The sequence below is a fragment of the Miscanthus floridulus genome, chromosome 11 (genome assembly GCF_019320115.1).
Source record: "Miscanthus floridulus cultivar M001 chromosome 11, ASM1932011v1, whole genome shotgun sequence".
Classification (NCBI taxonomy): domain Eukaryota; kingdom Viridiplantae; phylum Streptophyta; class Magnoliopsida; order Poales; family Poaceae; genus Miscanthus; species Miscanthus floridulus.
Genome location: NC_089590.1, coordinates 58007793 through 58034324, shown reverse-complemented (window position 1 = coordinate 58034324; position 26532 = coordinate 58007793). Strand labels below are relative to the sequence as shown.

At 50.5% G+C, this 26532-nt stretch overlaps 2 protein-coding genes across 2 annotated transcripts; both read left to right on the top strand.

The window, feature by feature from the left end:
- The first annotated feature begins 13358 nt into the window (after positions 1–13358).
- LOC136493172 (uncharacterized) lies at positions 13359–17365 on the top strand. Its single transcript, XM_066489222.1, has 2 exons — positions 13359–13696; positions 15993–17365. The coding sequence occupies exon 2, from the start codon at positions 16241–16243 to the stop codon at positions 16982–16984; it is 744 nt and encodes a 247-aa protein (XP_066345319.1). The 5' UTR covers positions 13359–13696; positions 15993–16240; the 3' UTR covers positions 16985–17365.
- A 1641-nt stretch (positions 17366–19006) lies between these two features.
- Positions 19007–26532, top strand: LOC136493173 (uncharacterized). The gene is made up of 2 exons (XM_066489224.1): positions 19007–19946; positions 26453–26532. Exon 1 carries the CDS (start codon positions 19395–19397, stop codon positions 19887–19889), a length of 495 nt encoding a protein of 164 aa, XP_066345321.1. The 5' UTR covers positions 19007–19394; the 3' UTR covers positions 19890–19946; positions 26453–26532.

The following is a 26532-nucleotide window of genomic DNA, read 5'->3' as shown; positions in this document are numbered from 1 at the left end:
ATCCCTATTGACATCTAAAGGGACGGTGGGACCTGCATGAAGGAGAAGAAGGAATCGACAATCCTGAAGGCCTCCGACTCTCTCTCTCTCGTTCTTCTTTTTCCTCCGCTGTAACCCATGCTTTCCCTTGGCCTATAAAAGAGAAAGCATGGCGTCCCATAAGGGGCATCGCAACACATCACATCGATTTAGGCTAGATCTGATCAAACCATCATGAACCCATCGAACCTCGAACACATGACTGAGTAGCAATCGAGCTCTCTTAGCACCCGTTCACTCCTTTCACCAGAGACTTAGGACCTGTCTCTCTCTCACCCATTTGTAACCCCTACTATGAACTTTTAATGCTAGTAACATGAGCAGCAGCAATGAACTAGACGTAGGGACATTCTGCCCAAACCAGTATAAACCTCGTGTCCTCTAAGCACACCATCCAAGTCAGACGTGCAATATTAGAAATCTACTTGTCGGTGGCAACTCGAAACACCGATAGTTGGTGCACTAGGTAGAGGCCTTTTATGCATCTCGACATCCACACTAGGCCTTGGATGGATAGTCGCAACGTCAGTTGGGTCCCATGCACGCACGTGCGCTTTGAGGACTTGGACTTCATCGTCACGACAAAAGGAGAGTTGGCATGGGCTCTCGCCACCATCCAACCTCTCCACTCCGCCAGCCTCAGCACGATCACCAAGGCGCTAGAGGAGCTGCAGCTGCACGCACTAGAGGCCCATGCCTCTAGGAGCGACCAGCTCCTTGGCTTCGATTACGGAAGGTTAGAGCGCTAGCTCAGCGCCTTCCTAGGACCCTGACTATCCCGAGAGGACCTGCACCACCTCACCTTATCGTTCACCAATGTCATCGCACAGCTTGCTAGGGGAGAGCCCCTCTCCCTAGAATACCTTCCCTAGAGTGCCAGGACAGTGCTCCTGTTCAGTCCCTGCAATGCTGCAGAGACTGTTGACCACCCTATGGTGCAACGCATGCCTCCATCCCCCACGAACGATGAGTTCACGGGGATGACCGAATATGTCATGGAGTCTTTCCATGACCTCCTTGCGGGAGAATTGGAGTCACCCTCTAGCTCTAACTCCAGTAGGGGGAGCCATCACCCCTCTCATGAGTGTTTCATGGTGGGTACCCTTGAGGGACACGTTGAAAGCATCCACAAGGAAGAGGCTACCCTAATGAATGACCTCAATGATGAGGTCGGGGGGGATGTAGGGGCCCCGCCTCGCCTGTGGGTGGAGCAGCTAAAGGTCCAACACCAAGAGCTTGAGGAAGCGTGACTCCAGCTCGAGCAGGAACACATGGAGCTCGATCGAGAGATCGAGCGCCACGGAGATGGTGGGCGTGCGCGCGCCATGGCCAGCAACATGAACCGGAGGATCATCGATGATGATGAAGCACTCCCACACTTCGCTTGGGTGAGCCAAAACATCACCGCTATGGTGGCCTTGCTTCGAGGGTTTTTGGGGCCCGTAACGCTCGAAGACCATCAGGCCCATCGTGAGATTCACATGCTACTCGAGCGTGCGGTGGCACAATAGGCCGAGAGCTCACTGTCTTGGCGACATGAGCTCGATGCCAGCCAGCACACGCCCTTGGAGCGACCTAACAAGGACATGTTAGTGCACCAGGTGCCACAAGGTAGTAGGCTATGCACCGCGGTCCCAGTACATCAACGTCTTGGCCGCAACTGTGACGCGCATGACACCCTCAATGCCTGTAGGCATGTCCATGGTGATCCAAGGGAGGGATCTAGCCACGGCTACCACCCTCGTCATGGCAGATGCTATGACAGTGGTGAGGACCAAAGCTCAAGCCTTAGCCGGCCGAGACCTTAGGCCTTCGACCGATATGTCCTCAACGCCACCTTCCCACCAGGGTACCAACCACCAATCAACATCCCAAACTATTCTGAGGAAATAAACCCCAAACTGTGGCTCGAGGATTATCGACTTGCTTGCCAAGCCGGTGGAGCGAATAATGATGATTTCATTATCCATAACCTTCCATTGTTCCTGGCTGATTCGGCGCGAACATGGTTGGAACACCTTCCGTCCAACAGAATCCAAAGTTGGGCGGACCTAAAAGAGATCTTTGTGGGAAACTTCCAGGGCATGTACAAGCATCCTAGAAACACATGGGATCTCAAAAACTACCGACAGAAGGCCGAAGAAACCCTTTGTGGATACCTCCAGTGCTTCTCCCGGTAGTGCAACGAGCTGCCCAACGTCGTCGATGCCGACATCATAGGAGCCTTCCTATCTGGGACCACTAGCGAGTCCTTGGTTCACAAGCTAGGATGTAAGGGTCCGTGAACCACCAAGGAGCTCCTCGACATTTCCACTAGCCATGCCTTGGGCGAGGAGGCGGTCGGAGCGATCTTTGACCACCTCAAAGGCAAGGCGAAGCGGGACAAAGACATCGGTGAAGGCGCCTCCAACCATCCTAGCAAGAAGAAGAATAGGCAGTGGCATGAGGGCTCGCTCGTGGCCACCGCTGACTACAAAGGGGGTCGAAAGCTCATCGAGGGTACCTCAAACCACTTCGAGAAGCTTCTCAAAGGCCATGATCGAACCATTCTTTCCCCGTCGAGCACCTATACAAGGACTGCGACCTCCTGAAGCGGTTCTTGTCTGGAGGCTCCAATAAGGGGGACCATAGGAAGGATCCCAGCTAGATGAAGTGCGCAACATCGCTCTCCTCTACACGGCCAAGTACAAGCAAGCGTTGCCCTGGTACCACAGCCATCGAGTGTGGGGTCGGACCTTCAACATCGGGGACCTAGTGCTCTGGTTCATCCAGAGCAACAAGAACCGCCACAAGCTCTCTCTACCATGGGAGGGACCATACGTCTTCATGGAGGTGCTCTGACCAGGCGCCTACAAGCTCAAGGCCATCGACAGCAAAGTTTTCATCAATGCCTGGAACATCAAGCAGCTACATCGCTTTTACCCTTAATATACGCACACTTTCTCTTATGAGTTTTGCTATCAACTCCTCGATCTTTAGGTGATGCATGACCCTAGCAACGGCAAAGGGTCAGGCCTCACTCGGGGGCTAATAAGAGCATATCTATTCGGTAGACAGTCTCTACGTCCGACCCTTTCTCAGGATTAAGACCCAAAAGCGAAGTTTGCGAAAAAAAACGCTGAGTCAAACTGGTCGGACAGCGAGAAACCTACGCCTCGACGGCTACAACATCTTTGCTCACCAGCGTGATCAAAGTTTTTTTCACATCCTGGGCTTTTTGGCCTTAGCCACGGAAAGAGTCGATACGCGTTTAAGAGTCTATCCACCCGGCAAACATTCTCTATGCCCTACCCTCTCTCATGTTGAGACCTAGAAGCTAGGGTTGCGGAAATGAACGTTGAGTAAAACTGGTCGAACTGCGAGAAACCTACGCCCTAGCGGCTACGACGTCTTTGCTCACCAGCTTGATCAGAGTTTGTTCGCTCGCACACTAAGCTTTACGGCTTTAATGATGAAAAGGGTCAGAGCGCACCAACCTTTTTATACGAAAGGGGGATAAGGGCTAAAAACTATTTGGCCATAACGAAATCTAAGAGCTTGTCCATTTATTACGAGTTCATCACCTGGCTAATCTACCTAACTAAGTTTTTGGGTGGGATGTTCTCATCCCCTATCTCTGTAGGTAAGTCCTGTCCCAGCGGGTAACACAAATTGATCAGGCAGCTTGGCCACTGTCGAGAGACAGGTAGGGAGTAGCAGGATGCCCAATGCGGGTTATGCCAACCCCATCACGAATGATGGACCTAGATTCCACTCAAACATGTCCGTTAAGAGCTCCCTAAACCCATCACTCGTGCCATCAAGGTAGGTCCTACGCCAGTAGGTCGCCCTTAATTTGCGCATGTTTTCTCTTATCAATTTCGATATTGAGTCCCAACCCCAACAACGGCAAGGGGTCAGGCCTCACTCAGGGGCTGGCAAGAGTATCTATTGGCTAGACATTTATTATGCCTGACCCCTTCTCATCTTAAAAAACTAGAAGCAAGGTGTGCGAAAATAAACTCTGAGTAAAACTGGTCAGACCACAAGAAACCTACGCCCCAGCGGCTACGACATTTTTGCTCACCAGCATGATCAAAGTTTTTGTCCCCGTACCCTGAGCTTTGGCCTCCGCCTTCTTGGGAAGGGTTCAAAGGGGCCCACCTATGGAATCTCGATCGAGGAGAGGCCAACAGGTCATCCAAAGTCGATCGGACGGCTTTGGCTGCTACCGAGAGACGGGTAGATAGCAGCGGGATGTCCCATGCAGGTCACACCAACTCCATCATGAACGACGAACCCGGACCCCACATAGACATATCTGGTAAGAGCTCCCTGAACCCGTCACTTGAGCCATCAAGGTAACTTTACCAACCCCCACTTTACTTTTTCAGTACATGAGCATTCATTCATCCATTCTCATGCATGGATTCATACATTCTTTCAGACATTCATCCATACATTCATCTCATACATCCAAGCATTGCATATGCAATTATTGCATCACAACGCTTTGCGTCGTGTCACAAAGCGGTAGTTGTCTCATTCGACATGAGCGGCGACCGACCGAGGTTCGAACGTCGGCCCGTGAAGGGCTCGAGGCTGCCTCGTGTCAAACAGAGCCAGGGGAGAAAAATAGAGATGAGCCCTAGCGACCCTTGCTCGACCCTGCTCAAAAGTGTATAGGGACATCTTGACCTTTCTTGTTTGATCCTAACATCGAGCCAAGCCCACAGAATCTCCATCAAGGAGAGGCCAGCGGGCCACCTAAGTCGGTCTCCGAAACAACTCGGGCATCTACCGAGAGGTGGGTTAAGGAGCAGTGGAATGCCACATGAGGGCTATGATGACCCCATCATGAACAACAGACCCGGATTCCACTTGAACATTCCTGTTAGTGAGCTCACCGAGCGCGTCACTCGAACCATCGAGGCAAGTGACGCTAGCTCAACCCCTCCGGTTGCGAAAACTGTGGACGGGGCGACGATCACAAAAATGTGCCGACCCTCAACCGAACCCCTGCTATGCGTGGGGGCTCAAGGAAAGTTAGACTCGCAAGAAGACCGAACGCGCGAGGGGGTCATAGAACGATGGCTCAAATCCCAGGGAGGGGTATGTACGAAAATAAGATACGCTTTCTCTTACTAGTTTTGCTATCCTCTCCTTGATCTTTAGTGACACCCGACCCCAGCTATGACAAGGGGTCGGGTCTCACTTGGGGGCTGATAAGGGTATATATACACCCTCTCTAAAATAGTCACCGCACCCGACCCCTTCCTCATGTTAAAAAACCTAGTGGCAAGGTCTGCGAAAACGAACGACTGAGTAAGGCTTGTCGGACTGTAGGAAGCCTACGCCCCAGCGGTTACGTCACTATTGCTTACCAGCTTGATCAGAGTTTCCCTCCTACACCTCAAACTCCACGGTCTTAAAAACAGAAGGGTCAAAACACATTACCCCTTCTCTTCACACATAAAAAGGGAGGAAAAACAAATTCGTTCACACCGAAACAAAAAAACAGATTTTATCAAACGAAATGATGAGTTTGTTTAAACGATCACCTAACCTATCTGACTAACTAGCCCCTTCGGGGGAGAACTATACCTTCTATCCTGTCCGCCAGGTCCTGCGAAAGGGGAGCCACCACCGCTTCCACCTCCTCTAGCTCATGGACTTCATAGTCGAGTGCATAGCCATGGATCATCTTTTTCAAATCAATGCTATCCCCATAATGAGAATGAGCAATCATGAAGGATTGATTGACCCTAGCGTGAAGGGCATTCCTCTTGAGCTGGTGCACCCGAGCCGTGATCTCGAAGGCACAGGCCATGAGTGAGCTGATCCCCTTCGAAAGCACCATCTCAAGGTCATTGCAGACCACTCCGAGGGTGGCGCTCTGGATACCGAGCTTGTTGGTCTCCACCTAAAGATTCCTCCTCGCCTCGACAAGGTCCACAGCTAGCCCGATAGAAACGCTCTCAACCTCTAGCTTTTGGGTCATCACGTTTCTAAGCTCGGTCTAGAGGGAGCCGACCTTCTGCTACGCGTCATCGCGCTCTTGGCAGGCCTAGTCACACTCTAGGAAGGCCTGGTCGTGCTCCTCACAAGCCATGCCATGCTCTGAGTGGAACCTCTCCATGGTTTGGAGCAGCTCATCCTGCTCCATGCGTAGTCGGGCGACCGCCGTGGCATCTAGGCTCGCCCTCTTCTCTAGGGCCATGAGCTTCTCCTCGGCCCCTAGCTTCAGCTCCCTTTCCTTCTCAACCTCAGCTAGAAGGTCGAGGATTCGCTAGCGGGTCTCAGCATCCTTCTAGAGCAGCTCCTCCTGCTCCTTCCTGACTTTGACGGCCTCCTCGTCGTCCCTCCATGACCTCATCGATAGGGCCTCGAAAGCCTTCTCGGCCTCGTCAGTATCCCGACGGGCCTCATCCACCCACGACCAAAGACTGTCTGCTTCCTCCGTGAGGGGAGTCAGCTCGGCCACCCTCTGCTAGGCAACAACAAGCTGAGCGGTCACCTCCACACATAGCCATGCCTCCTCAACAAGGCAGTCTCAAGTCTCCTTCTATTGATGAAGGAACTAAGACTTCCCCCGGCTGCGAGCTATGAGGGACTATAGGGAAACGATGGTTAGAATACAAAAAGTATATAGAGAAAGAAAAGGGCAAGAAGAAGGATTAGGCAAATACCTGGCCAAAGGGAACGACAACATCATGCAAGGCACCACTGGTGTGGTCCAAGGCTTCTAGCATAGACTTGATCCCCATGTTGAGGCTCTCTCGCTCCATGCTCTCGGCGGCATCGTCGAGGGTGAAGAGCATCGACGCTGGATCCTATGGATTTGTCCACCAGAGTAGGGGCTTGCCCCGCACGGGCAAGTCGTTGCCTACCAACGTCAAGGCTAGGGATGACTCCTAGCCGGTCCCAAGCGCCACCGACCCCTCTCGCCGTGACGTCCCCGCCGAGGGACCCTCTCCGGTGATGGGAGGGGTTAGTGGTGTGGACGCTGACCTCTCTGCTACCACCACAACTCCTAGGGACCCCTCGGCCATGTCCCCCCTATTTGGCCCACGCTAGGTGCCATCGCTTGGGCCGCTGATGGTGCGGGTAGCACCGGTGCATCAGGCGCCGCTGCTATTGCGCCCGGTTGTGACTTGTCACGGCCATCGCCACCTCCACCTGCGTTGGCGGGATCACAACCGGCTGCGTCGCACCCACCACAGTCGGTGCCATGAGCATGGTCGGTAGCCCCATCCGCCCTATCGTCAGCAGCGGTATTGCAGCCATCGCCAGCTGCTCCATGACCTCCGAAGGCATCCTTTGAGCCCCCGTGTCCACCCATTCCACCGAGGGCACGGGCGCCACCGGGGGCAGCGTCCGACCAACCGACAATGCAGTCATAGTGGTGCCACTGCCGCCCGAAATATGTGTGACACCAATCGATGGTTGCCACCTCAATTGGAGGGCAACGCTCTTCTTCGGTGCCAGCACCAAAGGATTGCGTTGCTTGCTGACACTGCAAGGGACAAAAAGCATAAGTCACGACAAAATCCAACTAAAATAGAAAAAAATAGAGGAACTAACAACTCACCTCAGCGTCGTCGAGCGGTAGATGCGTTTGGGGGGCGAATCCCCCGACCTTTGCACCGCCTCGTCGGAATAAGACCATTTTGAGCCCGCCCCCTGCTCTAGGGCAGAGGGGCTCGCTCCCCTTGGCTCTTGGGGCATGATGGTGGAGCCACCCGCCTCCACTGGCACCTCAGGCATGGCGGTAGAGCTATCCACCCGTGTTGGCTCCTAGGGCAGCCTGATGGTATGGCCCGTCTCTGCTGGCTCCCCGGATGTACCCTCCCCTCCATGGAATGGAAAGGGTTCCAACACCTACAAGGACAAACCAATACTTGTCAGTGCATCCTCGTTCTCTAGGTCATCACACTCAATGTCGTTGGCTACCTCGTCATTGGCGTCATCATCACTATTAGTATCCTCACCTCGTTGTGTGGTAGGCCCCGATGATGCTCGACCCCTTCAGGCTATTCTCCTTTAGGATGTGGATGGCAGCGATGTGGTCTCAGATCTTCTTCTTGTCCTTCTTCGGGACACCCCACTTCCTCCATGACTACGGGGCCTCTTAGATCAGGCGCTCGGTGAACTCCGACAGAGGGGCATCGGCGTCGTTCTTGAGGTAGAACCACTACGAGTGCCACCCCTTGTTGGACGTCAAGAGCCGTATGGGCGGGCACTCGCCGACCTGATTGTTCTGGAGCTAGATGCTAACGCACCCAATCGGCATATGCAGCTCCTGCTTGCCGCTCTTCTCCCTCTTCTTCTAGAGGATGACAACAAAGAAGTACCTCCATAGATCGAAGTGGGGGCTGATCCCTAGGAACCCCTCGCACAGGGCGATGAACGCCACCATGTGTTGGATCCCATTGGGGTTGAGATGTTGCAGCTCAATCTTGTAATAGTGCAGCAGCCCCCAAAGAAATTTGTGGGCGGGGGTCGTGAACCCACGCTCATGGAAGTGGGCGAACAACACCACATAGCTATCAGGTGGTGATGGCAGATCCTCCTCGTTGGGCAACATCCACTCCTCAGTCGAGGTCCGTGCGTGGAGATGACGACGATGGATGAGGCCTTCCATGCGCTGGAAGGTGATGTCGAAGCGACACCATGGATCCATTGGAGGTGGGGGTGGATGGATGCGGGCTCAACGGCGATAGGGATGCGGAGGTAGAAAACCTAAGTGATTGGCGGCAGTGGTCATGGTTGCAGAGGCAAGATGCAAGGTATGGAACCTGGGGGTGAACCCTTTGGTTTTATAAGGGCGATGGGTGCGAGGAAACCAACCACCCACCTAAATCTCCACGTCTGCCACGATCTGCCACCATGTCTCGCCGTAGGATGCATGCATGCAATCTCTGTTCATTCCCTCAGAAAACTCACCAGACTTTTGCCTCTCCGGATGGGCCATGACCGTCACAGGTAAGGGATACGGAGCTAAAAACTCTACTACGGCCCGTCTAGGCCCAGGAGTTCGAAGGTTGGCCCATCGATGGGTTCAACAACCGCTCTAAGTGTCTTTTTGAAGTGAGGGGTGGAAAGGGATGGGCCCGCTAGCGGCCAGTACCCGGGCGCACAAGCGCCACAGGCATCTCGGCCCACGTTTGAGTCTTGGCTGGATACGATCAAAGGGTTTTTCCTCGAAAGAAAGGCAGAGGGCCCTCGGGACCGGTCGAACGGACCCAAGAACTATATGGATTGATCGCTGAGGGTCTAGAGTCGGTCACCAGTTGACCCAAGCTAGATCCCCATGAATAGAATGCCGAGGCCCCACTCGGACTAGCTAGCTAACAACTCATCAAGTACCGTGGCTCGTCCATAGAGGAAAATCATGGCACGTCTCAACCCCTTCGGTTGCGGAAACCATAGATGGGGTGATGATCACAAAGATGAGCCGACCCTCGACCGGACCACTGCTATGCGCAGGGGCTCGAGGAAAGTTGGGCTTGTAAGGAGACCGAACGCACAGTCGCAGAATGACAGACCACTTAAGGGGTTAAAATTAGGGAAGGACCTTTTTGACCCAGCAAACCTCATGGCTATACCCCTGAGGGGTCCGATCTCGATGAAAGGGAATCACCATCCCTAGGTCATGCCGTGGGCGACGAAATAAGGCCAAGGCCATCAGAGTCCTTTCGCTTGGAAAAACCTCCAAAGGAGTTTTCTACTCCTCCGCAGTCTCGGAGGCTACTGTCGGGGACCAATACTAGGATACCCAAAGAGGAGGAGCTAATGACTATCAACATTGACTCATCCAAGCAGTTAAGAGTGCGACTATAGCTCCAACCGACCCCTCGGCATGCAAGCTCCACTTCTTCTAGCCTCTGGGAGAGGGCACCGCCTCGCCCGACCTTTGGGTCTGCGTTCCGCCTCGCCCGACCCTTGGGTCTGCGCTTCGCCTCGCCCGGCCTCTGGAGGAAGACTCTGCCTCACCTGACCCTGAGGCCATGGGCTGTGCCTCGCCCGACCCTTGGGTCTATGCTGTATCTCGCTAACCCTTGGGTCCGCGCTCTACCTCGCCTGCCCTGAAGTCATGGGCTCCGCCTCGCCCGACCCTTGGGTTTGTGCTCTGCCTCGCCTGGCCTCTTGGGTAGGACTCTGCCTCGCCCAACCCTTAGTTCTGTGCTCTACCTTGCCCGGCCCTTGGGTCTACGCTTCGCCTCGCTCGGCCTCTGGGGGAAGACTCCACCTCGCCCAACCCTAAGGCCATGCGCTTTGCCTTGCCCGACCCTTGGGTTTACGCTCTGCCTCGCCTGACCCTGAGGCCACGGGCTCTGCCTCGCTTAACCCTCGGGTTTGTGCTCCGCCTCACCCAGCCTTTGGGGGAGGACTCCACCTCGCCCAACCCTTGGGTCTACGCTCTGCCTCGCTCGACCCTTGGGTCTGCGCTCTGCCTCCCACGACCCTTGGGTCTGCGCTTCGCCTCGCTCGGCCTCTAGGGGAGGACTCCGCCTTGCTCGACCCCGAGGCCACGGGCTCTGCCTCCCCTGACCCTTGGGTCTGCCTTCCCTGTTGACATCTACAGGGACGGTGGGACCCGCATGAAGGAGAAGAAGGACCCAACTATCCTAAAGGCCTTCGGCTCTCTCTCTCGTTCTTCTTTTTCCTCCGCTATAACCCATGCTTTTCCTTGGCCTATAAAAGGGAAAGCAGGGCATCCCATATGGGGCATCGCAACACATCTGATCGATTCAGGCTAGATCCGATCGAACCATCACGAACCCATCGAACCTCGAACACATGGCAAAGTAGCAACCGAGCTCTCTCAGCACCCGTTCACTCCTTTCACCAGAGACTTGGGACCTGTCCCTCTCTCACTGATTTGTAACCCCTACTATGAACTTTCAATGCTAGTAACACGAGTAGCAGTAACGAACTAGACATAGTGACATTCTGCCCGAACCAGTATAAGCCTCGTGTCCTCTAAGCACACCATCCGAGCCAGACGCGCAATATTAGAAATTTACTTGTCGGTGGCAACTCAAAACACGAACACTCCTACACGAGGATCTCCTCCTCGTACTCCTTGATCACCTCCTCAAACTCGTGATCTCTGATGGTCGCGATCTCTGTCAACTCATTCTTTACATGCATGCGATGATGATGTAGCACTTAGCATTTCGGCGTCAGCGGCGAGGAGGCAACACTAGAGCTACGACTAGCATGCGCATGATGAAGAGGGAGCCAAGGCTAGCTAGTGGTGCAGAGGAATTGGAGCGTGATGAAGTGGAGACTGGCCACGACGCGGGCGGTGGCGGGCCTTATCGGCATGGCGGCAGGCAAAGCTCCAAAATTGGAGCTTGGCGTGACATGAGTCAAGGCGGGGTGGGTCAGCTGGAGAGGAGACATGAGGGCGGAGATGCGAGCATGAGAAATTGATCTGAGGTGCTCGCTCTCTAACTCACCGTGACGTGACCCGACAGCGGCAGAAAACAGAAGGAGAGAGAGAGACGGGCGCGACAGTGGATTCGGCTCGTCCACGCCTTGGCAGGACGTGGCCGACCAGACTTAAGGTGGCATCTGCGCACCCGCTACATGACAATGTGGCCAAACCACGTCCGCGCGCATAGAGGTAGGTGGGCACGGCAGGCACGGCTGTAGCGCCATTAAGGCGGGACGACGGCGTGGGACAGCCCACGTGCGAACTAGGACAAGGCAAGCGGCAGCAGCACAGCATCACAGTGGCATCGGTAGCGGCAGTGTCGCGACACGAGGCGGGTCGGCAGTGCGGATGTGACGACGAGTTGATGGCATCGGTAGCGGCTCCGTCGCGGCGCGTGCGGGACAGTTGGCAGTAGAGGTGATGGCTCCGCACGGCGGGGCCAGCGGCAGCCGAGACCAATGCGGCGATGTCGAGCACCCGAGCGCGGTGATTGCGGCCACACGACCAACCAGTCCGAAATCAGTAACTCGCACGAATTTTAAAGCGCTCAACATGACCAAACGGTTGCTCCTAAACCTAAACCGTCTTCACCATGCTCAAGATGGCACATGAGACTACCAAATCAAGCTATAACACTACACCACTCTTTAACCCAACCTCTCATCATAAATTGCTAAACATAGCATTGTCTAACTACTGACAGACTTGAAAATCCCTAAGTTTTTTGAGCTGAATTTGATTTCCATTTACGATTTCTAAGCTAGTGTAAATATTAGCTAGTAATATCATTTTTTGACCGCAAGTATTTCACTGTCATCTACAAAGTTTGTACTTCCAACTTTATTACGGTGACACATATATGTTCTATAGCATTTTTGCTTAATAAAAATTAGTTTTAAACCCTAAGTGATATAACATGACTATCGAATCAACTTTCGTTTCGCATTTTAGTTGATCGTTTTGAGTTACAGAAATTGAGTTACACACTTCGTCACATGCATTAACACATAAATATGATGCTCATGACATGTTTTAGTAAATGATTTATGGTGTAACATCGAGGGTGTTACAAGAATTAGCACCAACTTAAGAAGCTTGTAAACAACATAATATTGTTCATCTTTTTGTGTGTCCACAAGCTTAACTGAAAGCTCACATATGTTCTTTAAATTTTTAAACCTTTCATCTCTAGGAACATATGTGGGGGAGGTCCGGTCCGGAGGTGGCACATGGCGGCCTCATGCTACCGTGCGTGGCTACGTGCTGCGGTGCAGAGCAGCGAGGACGAGCAGGGAAAGGGGCGCTGGGCAGGGGGCAACGCAAGCGATGGAGTGTATTATGAGCTTTGTTGGTTTCGTGGGCTGTCAGGTTGCCAGAAACGGATGTTCTATTGGGCCTATGAACCAGAAACGTGAATGTATGAAGATGTGTATACTTATTAATTTATTCTCTCAAATCTTGGGTATGCCGAGGCATACAAGGGCATACCCCTGGCGCCGCCACTGGTCGCATGCACATGCACCTCACGACGAACGAGTGGCCGCATACGCTCCCATGCGCTGTCCCACAGAAAGGACCGGTACAGGTTCCGCCTGACTGCAACTACACGTACCGCTTTTTTTTCTTGGTCATCACGCATGTGCGGAGGTTGGTCTGTTCGTCCGAACGGACGCTCTAAACCCAGCATTACTGAGGAGAAAATCTGACTCGTTTGGCAGCCCATTTTTGCGAGGGGAACCGGGCCATTCCCCCGTTCTGGAAACTAAAGTTTCCACTGGCCGCCGCCTCTGCGGCAAGTTTGGAAGCCCACGGCGCGCGGTCTAGGCCCCGAGGCAGCCCGTTTCCCCCGTGGAAATACGCCCGGCCTCATGACAGCGGGCACGGGCAGCGCTCACCCGCGAGTCGCCCATTCTCCAGCTACAGACTGCAGTGTCCCGCGAGTCACGAGGCCGCCGCCGCCGCCACCCCCGGCAGCCACCCAATAGCCAGCACCGGAGCAACATCACCTGGCGGCCGGCGCATCCCTGCGCCCGGCGACTGGCGGCGCATATCCCCGAGCCCGGGGACGCATGCGCCCCCCGGGACAGGCCACGCATCTCGTTGCAACGCGGGCCTGCCCTAACTCGTTCACAGCTACTCCCTTCGGCGCCCTCGATCCCGGTGTCCGCGTCCGCGTCCGCGTCCTCCTCCGCCTCCGGTAGTCGTGGTCCCTACGAGTACCAAGATCCCAAGGTGAGCCCCAACTGGCCAGCCCTAGCACCCTTCTAGTCTTTGTGCCGTATCTGCAGCCAGCAAGAAAATCCACACGAGATTAACAATGGTTCATTTAAGCTGCGTGTTCACTGTCATTTAACCTGCGTGTTCATTGTCATTTAAACAATTAAACCTGTGTGTTCATTGTCAGTTAAACTGTTCCACTATTTCTACATGTGAGAGATACATTTGCAGAAACATCCCTTTTCAGCAGCCGTTAGTGATCCTGCAGCTGCGAGGGGGAGGTGTCTACCATTTATGTTCCCTGTAGGTTCAGCAGCATACTGTGGATTACTTGTTTCCATGAACATAAATAGTTTCTCATTGCGTTCCCTATCAAACTGTAATGTTAGCGAAGAAGTGAGCATGTCGATGTGATCAGAAGATTATAACTCAAATTGTATAACCCAATGTTTGATAATGAAATTTGTTTAGTTCATATTACTTGCTTGAAAATAGACCTTTTAGATTGTTTAATCTAATGTTTGATAATTAAATTTGTTTAATCCAACTCAGAGTAGTTGCTTGGAGCAAGAAACATAATATTCATGAATTGTAATGCACTTCACTGCCATCATAGTATGTTTTGATTATATCTAATCCTATCAAGTACTTGATAATGGACTAGATAATGGACTCTTAGAAGGAGCATGTTAGTCGGTTGTTTTTGTAAGAGGAAGAAGATGATGGACTGTTCTTTGTTCTTGCGATTTGATTTAGGTGAACGCAAAGCGTGTGTTAACGGATAATAAAGATAGACATTCCAAATTGAATCAAGGTACCACCTTATCGCACCTCTTTTGGCATTCTACCCGTTCGCGCCGGCGTGGAAACACTGCCAAGCCCTAGATCCATATCCACCCGTCCTCTCCACCTTCCCTCGCTGCTGCTGCTGCCGCTATGAGCACGGGTCCTGTTTGCAGCCTAGATCCATCTTGGCGTTGGATTTGATATTTTGATTGCCCCCCTTAGCTGGTAAGTAAACCCTAGGTTACTTGGGTGGGGTTTTGATTTGGTGTTGTTCTTCCTTTCTGGGATGGATGAATGGAGGTTGGGGTGCTCCATTCCGTCCACTTTACCATGGACTTCTCCACTGCCACAGACGAGGTACTAATTTTCTGATTTTTTTATGAAGCTGCAGGTTTAGCTAACCCCAATGTTCCATTTTAGTTCTGTCTGCCATAACATTTGCAAATTTTAAGGGTTTAGCTAAATCTGCTCCATACATGAAGCATAGCTGCATATGGCAATATGGGGGCATGTCTATTCCTGTTTTGGAGGATTTGGAGCCTAGGGTAGCCAGTGGATTTGCTCGGACCTGAATGTTATCTGAACCTGAAATACTGTGATTTTTTTCATGTTATGTTGGGGCCTTTAGAAAATGCTTATTGAGTTATAAATACTCCCTCCGTTTTTTTAAGTGTCGCATTTGGCTTTGGTGCACAGACCAAGTTAGAGATTAACTCCAAGTCTTCTCGTTTCTGTACTTCATCCGGTCATGCCCCTTCATGCACAGCGCTATGCAATTACTCCTGCATGGCCCATGCAAGCCAAGCGCGCGCAAAGCACTCACCAACGTCCCGCCCGGCACTCGCGCGTGGTAGTTCACCGGCAACATGCAAGCTAGCTCCTGCATGGCTGCATGCAGGTTTAACTGCGCGTGGAAGAATCGAGGCGTTTTAACTCACGACGCTAGGAACAAAACCACGAGACCAGAATACGACATCTATTACCGATTTTTCCTTAAAAACAAATGCAGCACATAAAAAAACGGAAGGAGTATATAAATAATAAATATTCAGATGCTATTTGAATCTTCTGTTACAAGCTATACGCTTTTCTAGCATTTGTTAATATATGTTGATTTTTCTAGCATTTGTCAATTGGTGTCGCTTTTCAAAAGTTTATGGCCAACAGAAGGAAAAAGGCATATTCCTGTATCTGTAGTTCAACTCGACTGGTGGTTGAATACTTTCTTTATTTTTTGTCATCTCTGAGGCTGGGTTGTCCCAATCTAAAGAGTAGCTGTTTATGGAAATACTGGGATAGTGGGATTAGTGAATTGCAGGGTTAAGAAAACGTATTGTTTGCATTAGTTCATAATTCCCATACAGCTTCTGTTAATTCTTGAGCACTTGAGCCTGAAACATATATGTTTTGACATAGCAACTGGTATATGTGGTAACCCTATTGCATTAATATATTTTTTTCTCGTGCTTGTGCATAATTTGTTTGGTATCCTGAATTAAGTTTTGCACTGTCTACTTTTTTGCAGGTTGTAGCACACTGGTATATATTGAAGACCAGTGGTGGGTCGAGCGTTCGGCTGGCATTAAATTGGTACCGTAGCAGCTGGAAAACACTGTTCATGCTGGAATTTGGTGAGAGAAAAACACTGCTCCGCCTGGAAAAAAAGGCCAGCCAGCCAGCCGAAGCTGACCAGCCGAACACGCTCTTAAAAGCACGGTTTAAACATCACTTTTGTGTCAACGTTTGTTCTGCAATAATATTCTTTACCATATCATGGGGTTTGAGGCCATACCAGTCCTACCAGATCTTGTAGTGGATAAGAGTGAGGTTGAAACCTCGCAAGTTGTGGGCTGTGATTCAATAGTCATAGAAAGGGTTGAAACGAATCCGAGCAAGGAGCCCTTTCTGCTAGTTCCCTTGGGAAATAAGGAAGAGAAAGAAACCTCTGGTATAACTTATTATCTTGAAAATAACAAGGTCGATGTTCCTGAGGCCATGTCTCCAAGGGGAGATATACTTGAATTGTCAATCTCTAGCAAGCCTACTGATGATAGTCTTTCATTGGGTTGTGAGACACCACGTGAAAGCATCTTTGATCCATTTGCTCCAGGGCCCGAGGCGGCCTGTGCACCAAAGAAGAAAGTGGCTAGAGGTGCTGAAGTTCCACCTCGTAGGAAGCTAAATTTTGATTCAGGTGACTACCCAGTTAAAAGGTTAAGTTTTGATTCTAGTGGTTCTGATGATGAGGATCAATATCTCCAAGTGATTCACAAGATGATCCTGGATCTATTAATTGTAGATGGCCCTCTTGATGGACAAGAAGAAACTGGAAAGAATGTGACAGATTCGGGCCTACATGGAAGCTGCAAGACACCTGATTCGAAGCCTCTACTTACTGGCATTGCATCCACATGCCCAGGTGCACCTTTGAGACCATCTCTTAAAGCGTTAAAACTCAGCCCGGGCATTTGTCGGAAGATTGACTTCGATGCAGTCAGTGACTCCGATAAAGAATAGTAATTGATAGTTCTGCCCCTCTTGATTGACAATGACAAGTAATGAACTGTGCATTTTGGGACTGAATGGTACATCGTGATGATCTGCCCCAGGAACAGCTTTAATCTGCCTATCAGACAATCTCATGTGTCGTATCCTATGCCGTTGTGGTAGCTTAGCTAACCATGAAGCTTTGGGGATTATTTCTGATGATAGAGATAAGTACTTAAGTAGCAAGCAGTTTAAGTTATATATGTAATCTATCTTTGAATTTCGTTTGTAACTGGCCTGGTGCTAATTACCTCCTAGATTTATATCAGTAGATCTGAGCTCTGACCATGTTTTGTAAATCTTCAGATAAGACTTGTTCCCTCTGATTAAAGTAATGCACCCAATGCAGTTTCTTATTAGCTGTTATGTGAGCTCTGAGCCTCTGACCATTGTCTATCTCTGCCGCTCGCATAGAATGTTTGCTTGGATGTTGCTCTTGCCATTGCAACATCACTATCCCCCGTAGCAGTCTTAAGTTGGGTAATTTCTTGGGCCGTCGTGCTTGGATGTTTCTCCTGCGATTGCAACATTCTTTGGGCCGGGCACTCCACCATTTTAGTACTTTCTTTGGTCCATCACATGTTGTCACTGGAGTTCGGAAGGATCCAAGTACGGGTAAGCCTCTAGTACAGGTAAGCCTCTCAGTTGTCATTAGAGCAAGGCCAATAAGCTTGGCTATAAGCCAAGCCCACGTAATCTTGAGACAACATAAGAGACAAGTAATACAATAGCTTGGTTCTACAAAAAGTACTCAGGTATTTAAGTCCCTGAAGTGCATCTGAACTTGGTGATCAATACTAAAGACCTCTCTGTAGCTGGTTGCAAGGAAAAAAAATTACACAACTAATATTTACGTGCTTTCGACATTCAGGTCAATGGACATATTCAAAAACAATTCAAACAAGCTAATGTGTCGACAAGCTAAAGCAAATAAATAATAACATTGTTCACTGGTAAAATACGATGCCTTTTACAACCAGGTTCACATAGCATCAGATAGACCAAAGACACATACAAACTAAAAAGCTTAAGGGCCTGTTTGGAACAAAGGAATTCAAAATAGAGGAATAGGAAAAAAAACACATGAATAAGGTAGAATGAAAAGTGAAAAACTACAGGATTTCAAACACACAGGATTAGAAAGTTTAGACTGTTTGGAACGCAGGAATTCGTAACATAGGAATCATAAGATTTAGGCAAATATGAGTACCAACTGCAACTCGTTTTTTTCCCTCTTCTCACACGTGCTGCCTCGGGCTTCCGCAAAGGAAAACAAAACAATGGATCGGATTGGATTTTTTCTTTCCTGTGAAGTTGCTTGCTGGCTACAGTATTCCAGAGGAAAGGGTTTGAGCGAATCCTTTGTTCCAAACGCTCGAATTAGTTTCCTTTCCTCCGTTTCTAATTCCTTCAATTTTCCTGTGAGATTCCTTCAATCCAAACGAGCTCTAAGGAATAAAACATAGTCTGCAGTGCAACAAAAACTTGATCCACAAGATAAAGCTACTACCATGAGCAGCTATTACACTAACAACTTAGAAATAAATCTAGCATCCACAATTTATCCGTTTATTTAGCCATATCTCCCCTGCTTACCCGCAGCCGTCGATGGTACTTAGGTCTTGAGGAAGAACCCCACAACAGACACCTGTCAGAAATTGACCACTATGTTAGTGAACGGTACGGCTGTTCGCTGGTTGGTTTCTGGGCTGGTTTGGGCTGGCTGATGCTGGTTTATTGTGAGAGGAAAACACTGTTGGCCGACTGATTTGGGCTGGCTGAAACCAACAAGCGAACAGGCTGAATAAAACTAATGAACTGTTATATCTTACGTGTAAAAGAAAGATGTGTGTTGTGGGTGATACTTGCCATTCTTGTAGATCAGGGTCGACGTCATCTTTTTGGACTGCTTGAGAAGATGATTTAGCAGCAGCAGTAGCACTGTTGGCCACAGACCACCAAGTGGAGGCAGCGGAAGACGGCTCAGCTTGCGGCGACACCGGCGTCCCGTACCACCAAGCAGGATGTCACGGTGCCACAGCTGAGTCAGCCCAAGAGAACCCAGGAGAGAAGAAGCACCAGAGCCCGCCGCAAGTGTAAAGGTCCATGGCCCGCAGTGGGCTTGTAATCAAACCTGTATCCAGTTTTCTAAACCTAAGCACTTATCTGGGACCTCGTCGGCCCGTGGCTACCACCCTTGCGTCGTGCTCGTGTCGTGCGCCGCCGGTGACCGCCGGCTGCTAACGTACCTGGTATCAGAGCCTTCGATCCTCGGCGCCGGCGCGGTCTGGAGCCCGCGCCGCTTTCCCACGAGCATTTCACTCGGCCGCAGCGAGCGAGGGGACCGATGGATCCTGTCGTCTCCTAGACGTTCGATGAAATGCTCAAGAGGATGGAGGACCTTGACCGGCGCTCCTCCGAGCGCTGGGAGCGTCTGGACAAGCGCTTTGAGGACGTCTCTGCCTCCCTGCAGGAGCACGAGGAGGCCGTCGACAGTCGCATCACCTCCCTGGAGAGCTTCGCGTTTGCCCAGTACACCGCCGCCATCGTCGCCGACAACTGGGGCGCCCACTTCGACTCGTGCGTCACCGACCTGGAGCAACGCATGGCCGATCTCGAGATGATCCGGGTGGTTGAGTACCGCGACGAGCGCGATGATCGGGTGTCGACGCTGGAGGAGGCCGTCGGAGATCTACAAGCATGGCGCTCGGAGGTCGACGACAACCTCGACGACGTCCGCTACGACCTTCGCCGCTTCTCCAAGTCTATGGGGACGCAGCCTCAACAACCACCGCGCGTCAGGAGTCGGCCGCCGCCGTGCAGCACCTTGGCGGATTCACGGTCCACTGGCCTAGCGGGCACCGCGTCGCCATGACTACACGGGTGCCGGACTATGGCCTGGTCACGACCATAGTGCCGTCCCCGGCCAATGGTACGTATCCTCCCCGCAATCCTGGTACCTTCGTTCCCAGCATTCAATTCCATCCTCATCCCCCACCCCGTCCGCCAAATCATCCCCAATCCAATCCTCCACCACCGAACCCCCACCCAGCACCCCCGTACCCCCTTCGTCTAGCCCACCCACCTTCCCTAGGCCACCTTCCTAAGATGCATTTTCCAAAATTCGATGGCGAAGATCCTCAATACTGGATGACTTGTGCCCACAACTAATTTGATCTCTATGCTGTGGATCCAGCCATGTGGGTCAAGTGTTCGACTATGCAGTTCACTGGTGCTGCCTGTCGTTGGCTTCAATCTGTGGAACGCCAATTTGTTGGTCTGGACTGGCCCTCCTTCTGCCGTTTGATTTGCGAGCGATTCTGCCGTGATCAGCACGAGCTTCTTATTCGCCAACTATTCCATATCAAGCAAACATCCACTGTCCAAGATTATGTCGATCGCTTTGTTGACCTTATTGAACAACTTTCAACTTATACACCCAATCCAAATCACCTATCTTATACTACCAGATTCGTTGATGGGCTTTGCAATGACATTAGAGCAATTATTCTAGTTCAGCGTCCCAAGGATTTGGACTCTGCGTGTACCTTGGCTCTTTTGCAGGAAGAAACCGTCGAGCCCACCCGTCGGCGTGAAGTACGCAAGTTGGATGGGTTCCCGTTCGCCAAGCAACCGGTGACTAAGGGGCTGTTGCCATTGCCCCCTCCACCTGTTCGTCCTGGGGCACTCCCGGTGATCGATGACAAGAAGGTGCACGATGAGTGCCGCTTCCCGCCCAGGACTTCGCCATTGGAAGACAAGTTCCAGTCTCTCCGCTCGTACTGCAAGGCCCGCGGTCTGTGCATCCGTTGTGGCGAGCGCTGGCAGCCTGGGCACTAGTGTGCTCCAGTTATGCAGTTGCATGCACTCCAGGAAGTTTGGAACCTATGCCAAGACGCATTCGAATTGCCTGAATGTTCAGCTGGAGATGTTGCCGAACCTGAAGCTCTTGATGAGTCAGCGACAGCGCAAATCTTTCTCCTACTGTCTGCTGCAGCTAACTCAGGACGTTTCATGGCGCGGACTATGCAGTTTCTGGGTTCTATTGAGGGACATGATATCCTTATACTAGTAGATTCAGGGAGCAGCCACTCGTTTATTAATAACTCAGTTGCCAGCAAACTTTCAGGGGTCTGTGGGCTGCCTGCTACTATTTCTGTTCAATTTACCGATGGTAATTCTGTGCCTTGCTCTCAGGAGATTCCAATCACCGTGTGGTCAGTTCAAGGGTATGAATTCCACTCTAACCTCAAGGTCCTACCTCTGGGTTCTTATGATATGATATTAGGTATGGATTGGCTCGAGGCATTCTCACCTATGAAGGTGCACTGGTCACAGAAATGGATTTCAATTCTATATGGGCTGGGTCAGCTGCCTGAGTCTGCTTCTGGTTCTGTTGTGCAAGTGTTCCACATCGCCAGTGATGCTACTGCACCAAACCAGCCTCCCATCCACCCTTCGATTTAGCTTCTTCTGGATGAGTTTGCATTTGTGTTTGTCGAACCAACTGGCCTGCCACCTCGACATGCTTGCGACCATACCATTCTTTTGGTCCAAGGGGCTCAGCCTGTGTCAGTTTGGCCATACCGATACGCCCCAGCACTGAAGACTGAGATTGAGACACAGGTCACTGAAATGCTACAGTCAGGCCTCATCCGTCCAAGTACCAGTGCCTTCTCCTCCCCAGTTCTGTTGGTCCAGAAGAAAGACGACAAATGGAGATTCTGTGTTGACTACCAAATGTTGAATGCACTAACCATTAAGTCAAAGTTCCCTATACCGGTGATCGATGAACTGCTGGACGAGCTATCTCATGCCTCTTGGTTCTCAGTGCTAGACCTTTGAGCGGGGTTCAATCAGATCAGATTAGCTGCAGGAGAAGAGTACAAGACGGCGTTTCAGACTCATTGGGGACACTTTGAGTTTTTCGTTATGTCTTTTGGACTTACTGGTGCCCCGAACACGTTCCAAGGGGCCATGAACACTACCCTGCGACCGCTTCTCCACAAGTGCGTCATTGTATTCTTTGACAATATTTTGGTGTTTAGCTCCTCGTTTGAAGAACACCTTGATCATCTCCGCCAAGTCCTGGAATTGTTGGCTCGTGATCAGTGGCAAGTCAAATTATCCAAGTGTCGTTTTGGCCAGCAAAGTATAGCCTACCTGGGGCATGTTATCAGCGCTGCGGGCGTGGCAACAGACCCTAATAAGGTTCAGTCGATTCGTGAATGGCCAGTTCCACAGGATACTAAACAACTCTAGAGTTTCCTTGGACTTGCGGGCTATTACCGTAAGTTTGTCAGACATTTTGCTATCCTAGCTCGACCGCTGACAGATCTACTAAAAAAGGGTTCCCTGTTCGTCTGGACTCCAGCACATACCACAACATTCACAACATTGCAACAAGCCTTGATGTCAGCTCTGGTCCTGGCCTTGCCGGATTTCTCCAAGCCCTTCCAAATTCAGACAGATGCAAGTGATTTGGGAGTGGGCACAGTGTTACTCCAAGATGGGCATCCACTCGCCTTTGTCAGTAAGGTTTTGGGACCGCGCACCCGGGGGCTCTCTACTTAATTACAAGAAGGAATACCTCGCCGTGCTTGTGGCTGTGGAACAGTGGCGTGCCTACCTGCAACACGGAGAGTTCATCATCTACACTGATCAGCGAAGCCTAGTCCACATAACTGATCAACATCTGCATACGCCATGGCAGCTCAAGCTATATACAAAAATGGTGGGATTGCAGTACAAGATCGTTTATAAACCTGGGGCTTCCAACCAGGCGGCGGATGCCTTGTCCCGTCACCCGGACCCGCCTGCCCAGCTCAATGCTATCTCATCCTCAACTCCGCCATGGCTAACTGAGGTTGTGTCTGGCTATGATCAAGACCCATCTACTCTCAAGCTCATTCAGGAGTTGCTGCTGGCACCAGACTCTAGGCCGCCTTATACTCTGACTAGTGGGATCCTGTGCCTCAGGAACAGAATATGGATTGGCTCCAATACAGCACTGCAACAACGTCTCATGACTGCTCTGCATACCAGCGCAGTGGGAGGCCATTCTAGGTTCCCCGTCACCATCAGCAAACTCAAGAAGCTTTTTGCATGGCGCGGCATGAAGTCTGACGTCAAGAACTTTATTGCGTCTTGCTCTGTATGTGCCCAAGCGAAGCCGGATAGAGCTCGATACCCAGGCCTCCTAGCTCCTCGGCCGGTACCAACAGAGTCGTGGCAAGTCATCTCCATGGACTTCATCGAAGGCCTTCCCTGCTCTGGATCAGCTAACTGTCTGATGGTCGTCATGGACAGGTTTAGCAAATTTGCTCATTTCGTTCCTTTATCACACCCATTTAGTGCTCAGTAGGTCGCACAAGCCTTCCTCGATAATATATATCGCCTACACGGTCTGCCTACTGCCATCATCAGTGATCGTGACCGCATCTTCACTAGTGTGTTTTGACGTGAACTCTTCCGCCTCGCCCAGACCACACTGTCGATGAGCTCGGGTTACCACCCCCAGACCGACGGCCAGACGGAGCGCGTCAACCAGTGTCTAGAGACGTTCCTCCGGTGCTTCATACATTCCTGCCCACGCCAGTGGTTGAAGTGGATCCTGTTGGCGGAGTTTTGGTACAACACCAGCCTCCACTCCTCCATCAGTAGAACATCGTTCGAGGTACTGTATGGCCACCCCCCTCGCCATTTCGGTATTTCAGCTTCTTCAGTCACTTTAGCTCCTGAGGTGGAAGCATTACTGACTGAGTGTAACACTATGCTGGCGTCTGTGTGACAACACCTTCTCTGAGCTCAACAACGCATGAAGACTCAGGCAGACAAGCGCCGGTCGGAACGCTCCTTCGCCGTTGGCCACTCTATCTACCTCAAGCTTTAGTCGTACGTGCAGTCCTCATTGGCGCCGTGCGCTCACCAGAAGCTGTCGTTCCGCTACTTCGGCCCCTTAAAGGTGATCGAGCGGATCGGCTCCATCGCCTACAAGCTGGAGCTTCCTCCATCTTCCTCAATACACCCGGTGTTCCACGTGTCGCTGCTCAAGCCCGCTACATCGACCAAGTACATCGTCTCGCCGTCCCTCCCAGACGTCGATGACGACCTCCAGATTCCTGAAGCTGTGCTCCAGCAACGCCTTCATCCAGGCATGATGGTGCGGTTCCCAGGTGTTGATCAATTGGTCCAGACTTGATGCGTCGCTGGCAACCTGGGAAGATGCAGAAGCTTTCTAGCAACAATTTCCACAAGCTCCGGCATGGGGACACGTCGGATCCCAAGGAGAGGGGGATGTCACGGTGCCACACCTGAGTCAGCCCAAGAGAACCCAGGAGAGAAGAAGCACCAGAGCCCGCCGCAAGAGTGTAAAGGTCCATGGGCCGCAGTGGGCTTGTAATCGATGCGAGGTCCAGCTAGAGAAGTAGAAAGGGGAATCAGTGATCGTCTGAGGGCAATCAATCAAACCTGTATCCAGTTTTCTAAACCTAAGCACTTACGTAGGACCTCGTCGGCCCGTGGCTACCACCCTTGCATCGTGCTCATGTCGTGCGCCGCCGATGACCGCCGGCTGCTCACACAGGGCCAGGAGTCGTCGAGCCTGGCGTGACCTTCATGGTCGGACGGAGAGGAACTTGGGAGGAACTTGGGAGGGGCAGTGGCGGCGGCGCCGTTTCTTGCTTCGACCGACGAGCGAGACATCAGGCTAGGGCTATCAGGGATGGGAAGAGGGGAAATTGCTACGGGAGGGAGAAAATTGTTAAAGCGTAAATGTAAATGAACAAGATTTTGGGAGAATGGTTTCTTTCATTGATCTTTGAAATATATTTATATAAGTGAAGGGGTGCCACAAAGAGTCAAGACTGTTTCTAAAAGACATGTCCTTTGGGACTACAATTAACTGTTTAATCCTATCCACTAATCCTGTGCTTGATGGATGAGATCACTCATGAAGAGACGTTTGTTCGTTTGTAGACGTCTGTTCACGTATAGGTGTCGTTTCACGACACTCCTCCTTGATCGAATCTTCCTTGAGATCAATGCAGCTGTAAGTTGAAATTCCTCAAAAAACCCTATGGGAAAAATCTGAGGAATATATGATATGCCATAAAAACTCCTTTAAACCTTATTAGAAAATAAGAAGAAAATAGCATATTTATTTGTGATTTAAATAAGCCATTATGTCATTGGTATCCCACTAAAAACCCCAATGGAAAAAATATTGGAGATACGACATAAAGATAACCCTCCCAAAACTTTTCAGGAAAAATATGAGGAGCAACATAAAGTGATATGCCGTTAAAACTCCTGTAAAAACCCAGTGGCAAACTTAGGAGAAAATGTGACGACATATTATTTGTATTGCCTCTTGGATAACTCACATGAAAAACCTTTTCAGGGAAAAATCATGGGTGAGTTGTGAGGGCAATATGTGTCTTTGATATTTCCCACAAAAACCCCGGTGGGGAAAATAGGAAATATGACACATGCTTAGGTTAATATTACCTCATTAAAAACTTTAACAAGAAACCTTATAAGTAAAACTTGTGAAAGAAAAGAGTATAATATGATGCTGGCACATGTCAACATTTAGGAGATATCTCCCCTGATTCTGGCAAATCTCGAAGTCGCCGCATACCAATTCCATGTACCAATTTTTGAAACACAGAAGTTGGTAAGGACTTAGTAAATAGGTCAGTGAGATTATCACATGACTGGATTTGCAAGATGTTTATTTCCCCGCTTTCTTGTAACTTATGGGGATAAAACAACTTAGAGGCAATGTCCTTAGCGACATTACTCTTTATGTAACCTGCTTGCATCTATGTAACATAAGTGAAATTATCTTCATAGATAATTGTAGGTGATTTAATCGAACCAATACCACATGCCGGTTGTATGTAGTTAATCATTCTGCGAAGTCATACACATTCATGTGATGCCTCGTATAGAGCAATAATTTCAGAATGATTAGTAAAGGTCGCCGTCAGAGTCTATTTAGAAGACTTCATGAAATAGCTGTACCTCCATGTAAGAATACAAATCCAATTTAGGATGGGGACCAGATAAGTAACCAGCATCCGTGTATCCAATCATATTGGGATCACGATTTCTCTTAAAGAATAAACTAAGATCCTTTGTATCACTAAGATATCTGAGGATATGCTTCGCTCCTGTCTAATGACGATGAGTTGGATTTGCGCTATGTCTAACTAGTATGTTCACTACAAATGTGATATTAGGCCTGGTGCAATTTGCAAGATACATAAGTGCTCTAATGACACTAAGATATGGAACCTTGGTCCCAATATCTTTTCTCCAATATCTCGTGGTATAAATGGATCTTTCTCTATTTCTAAAGAACGAACAACCATCGAGGTTTTGTTATGATATGATTTGTCTATATTGAATTTCTCTAATATTTTCTGGATATAGGCTGATTGATGCACTAAAATTCTTGAAGGACGGTGCTCAAGTTGTAAGCCTAGACAATATTTGATCTTACTCAAATCCTC